Below are 3,613 nucleotides of genomic sequence, written 5' to 3' on the forward strand. Positions count from 1 at the left end.
GAGCAGTGATTTGTCATTACCTGAGCCCTGAGCAACAGTGATGACACTTTCAGTTGACAGCAAGTGGCAAAATGGCCGCCCCTTAAGAAGCCATTAATATGTGTACTACATTCATCCGAGTATCATGTTAAGACTAGTGGGGCAACATAGAATATATCTTTGTAAAGAAAATGTCTGGGTTGTCTACCCCTTTAAAGCCAGGCTTTTTGATTAATTAAAAAAAAAAAAAAACAGGACGGCCGGACAGGGCATAAAAGTGTGGACCTGTTAGGGCAAACGAGGACATTTGGTCACCCTGTAATAAGAGCAGCCTCACACGAAGCACAGTTGTTATTGTGCTGGCATACTTCTCCCGTTGGCCTGCTCTCACATTGTGCTTGACGCAACAATGACTCAGCATAATTCATACTACATGTTGTGATCCCCCACTGCATTATTGCTTCTGTCTGAACACTGACTTCACTTTTGCTATGGTGATTGATTATAATTGCAGCAGTCAAAAGTTAATATTTCTGTGGAATTTGAAAATACAGTGAGTTTTCACATTTAATAACTCAAATAAAATATTGCCACTCACTACTTATGCCAAGTTCAGTGCTTGGGCCCCTATCGGTCATGTTTCAGAAACAATTGATGAATAGTGCAGTATGACTTACAAAATGTAAATTCCAAATGTGTGCTTTAAATCTTGAGCTGTTGTGTTTCACATCGCTACTTGGCGGGAGAAAATACAAAAGGAAAGCCGATACGAGGGCCTTTCCAATGAAATCTGTTGTAAATCTTACACTTAATTAAAAGAACTTCAATTTACTACTCTTATCTCAGGTAATCATGTTAACCAACAAGGGTGCTAAAAACTCATTAGGGGGTATGGAATCTGCATAGATTTTAATTAGCAATGTAGTCGAGGCTGCATAAAATATCCTCATTTTAGACAAGGAAGCTTTCGAAATGGGATTAGTATGTTTGCTCGAAAGATAAGTATTTTTGTCCTGTGAAGCAATTCACGATATTATGAAGGCACTTCTGGATGCTTTGTTAGATATCGCCAATTAAAGGGTTGCCACTGAGTGATATGTTCAGAAAAATCAAATGCGCGGGGCACATTTTAATTGGTCAACATTTTAAAATTTTTTAAACATTTTGGAATATTAATGAACTGAACAGTCTGAATTTATATCATGACGCTCAGACTATTTTCTAAAGTCTAAATAAAAAAAATAATTCAACACATTGCAAATCTGGAAAGCTGTTTAATAAGTGTGCACGTGCGTAAGGCATTAAGTGTAGGAATTTTTATTCAAAATTGTGATGCCAATTATTGAAAATTAAAATGGGCTTCAAATATAGGTTAGGTGCATCTTTGACTACTAATAATCTCTATCGGCACTCACAAAAGCATATCAATTTCTCACTTTTTTCAAATTTAGAAAACATACACACAAATAGGACTGATCGGAACAGTTTAAAGTTGGAATGGTTTGAAATGGTTAAATGTGGAAATTTCACTTAAATATGTAAATTTCTGAGGAAAAAAAACAACAAATTTGGGCTTTTATTTTGAAAATTGGAAACGAAATTGGACTGTAAGATGAATAACAATGATGACTCCTCCTCCACCTAAATTGACCCAGGTGTGGAAGGGGCTCTGTTATGTTACAGGCAGCTCTTAAATAACTGCACTTGTGGAAACCCATGCACATGTTTTTTTTTTTAAAAGCTGTAGACATCAGATTGTACTGTATTCCGCTGTTGTAAAAATAAATAAAAATGAGAAACTCGACATTTCTTGATTTTTGTTCACCCTACAACCCAAAAAAGTTCATCGAAACCGCTTAAAAAACAACAAACAAATCCTTCTCAAATGGGTAATTCTGATTATTTGGTTTACTAGTAGGTGGTGGCAAACTATGTGCTGCTTGGTTGACATTCTTAAATATTGTTTCCCATCATAAAAAGCCTTCAATTCATACTTTGCATCCCTTTTCAATGAAAACAAAAATGTCCAGCTCTAATGAAATTGCTGCTAAGGCAACAACCACAATAATGTCTTTGGGTGCTACAATTTCAAGGTTGATGATAAGCTGAACTAATTCTTTTGTCGCGGTTCTACGAACCGTGTGGGAAGGAAGGAGGACCCGAAAGCGACAGGTGAGTGGGAAACAGGGTTTATTGAGGGCTGGAGTGGGGATGCGAGCTGGAGAGAGTCCACCACAAGGCAGGCGTCGTCCAGGACAGCGTCGAAGGAAGCCGACGGGCAAGTGCCGGGTGGCGCGGACGAGGGTGCGGTCGAGCGAGACGCGTCGGGAGGCGAAGTCGGGCTGGCGTGGTAGCGCGAAGCACGGCGGAGCGGAGAGCGCTGGCGGGATGTTTGCCGGGCGGGATCTCGGAGGCGCTGGCGTGCGGAGCGGGACCAGACGGGTTCAGGTCGGCTAGAGGGGGGAGACGGCAGAGCAGGGGTCAAGCAAGCACGAGAGCAAGGCGAGTCAGGCGAACGGGAAACAAGACGAGACATGAGCCAGTACCACGTGAGGTGACAAGATAATCCGGCGTCGGACTCCTGGCGTGGCTGGTTCTTAAGCCGGCGCTGATTGCCGGCAACGAGCTGCAGGTGCGCCGGAGCCGACGCCCACTTTCTCCGGAGGAGGGCCTGGCTGGGTGGATCGTGAATCTGTAAACAAACAGAACTGCCACGCCCTCCTCCCCGACCCGAACCGTCACAGTACCCCCCCCCTAACGGACGCCTCCTGGCGTCCTACCCGGCTTGTCCGGGTGAAGTGCGTAAAACTCCCTGATGGGGGCGTCGGTCAAAAACAGTTTTCGGGAGATCCAGGAGCGCTCCTCCGGACCGTAACCCTCCCAGTCCACCAGGTACTGGTAGCCCCGGCCCCGGCGCCGAACGTCCAGGACTTTTGCCACCGTGTAAGCCGGGTGGTCGTCTATTATCATGGGGGGTGGGGGGGGTGCCGCCGGAGGGCTCAGAGGGCTGGAGGATACCGGTTTGAGGAGGGAGACATGGAATGTGGGGTGAATTTTCAGGGAGTCGGGAAGCTTGAGTCGAACAGAGCATGGGTTGATGATTCTTTCGACGGGAAAGGGACCGATAAAGCGAGGAGCCAGTTTACGAGACTCGACTTGTAGGGGAAGGTCGCGTGAGGAGAGCCACACCATTTGGCCAGGCACGTAGTCCGGGGCTGGGGACCGACGGCGATCAGCCAGTCGCTTGGTCCTCTGGGCTGTTCGGATGAGGGCGGCCCTCGCTTCGGCCCACACCCCCCGGATCCGGCGGAGGTGCTCCTCCACGGAAGGAATGGCCACGGTATGCTCCTGGTCCTTGAAGAGAGGTGGTTGGTAACCGAAACACACCATGAAGGGAGACATACCTGTGGCCGTGGTGGAGAGGGAGTTATGGGCGTACTCGACCCAGGGTAGTGCGTCGCTCCAGGAGTCCGGGTTGCGGGCCACCACGCATCGGAGGGCGGCTTCCAGGTCCTGGTTGGCCCGCTCCGTCTGGCCGTTGGATTGGGGGTGGTAGCCCGAGGAGAGACTGGCGGTGGCCCCGACTGCCTTGCAGAATTCCTGCCAAACTTGTGAAGCGAACTGGGGGCCCCGG

General features: G+C 47.6%; 1 protein-coding gene across 1 annotated transcript; it reads right to left on the bottom strand.

The window, feature by feature from the left end:
• Window positions 1–2,184: 2,184 nt before the first annotated feature.
• Window positions 2,185–3,381, bottom strand: LOC148344698 (uncharacterized). Its single transcript, XM_088308324.1, has 2 exons — window positions 2,526–3,381; window positions 2,185–2,432 (listed from the first exon to the last, which is right to left on the bottom strand). Exon 1 carries the CDS (start codon window positions 3,379–3,381, stop codon window positions 2,734–2,736), a length of 648 nt encoding a protein of 215 aa, XP_088164450.1. The 3' UTR covers window positions 2,185–2,432; window positions 2,526–2,733.
• Window positions 3,382–3,613: the final 232 nt, after the last annotated feature.

The sequence above is a fragment of the Idiotropiscis lumnitzeri genome, chromosome 1 (genome assembly GCF_059441095.1).
Source record: "Idiotropiscis lumnitzeri isolate Australia: NSW breed Sydney's pygmy pipehorse chromosome 1, RoL_Ilum_1.0, whole genome shotgun sequence".
NCBI lineage: Eukaryota > Metazoa > Chordata > Actinopteri > Syngnathiformes > Syngnathidae > Idiotropiscis > Idiotropiscis lumnitzeri.

Excerpts from the sequence above, each read along its gene's own strand:
- LOC148344698 (XM_088308324.1), bottom strand. The coding sequence starts at position 3,381 with ATGTCTCCCTTCATGGTGTGTTTCGGTTACCAACCACCTCTCTTCAAG.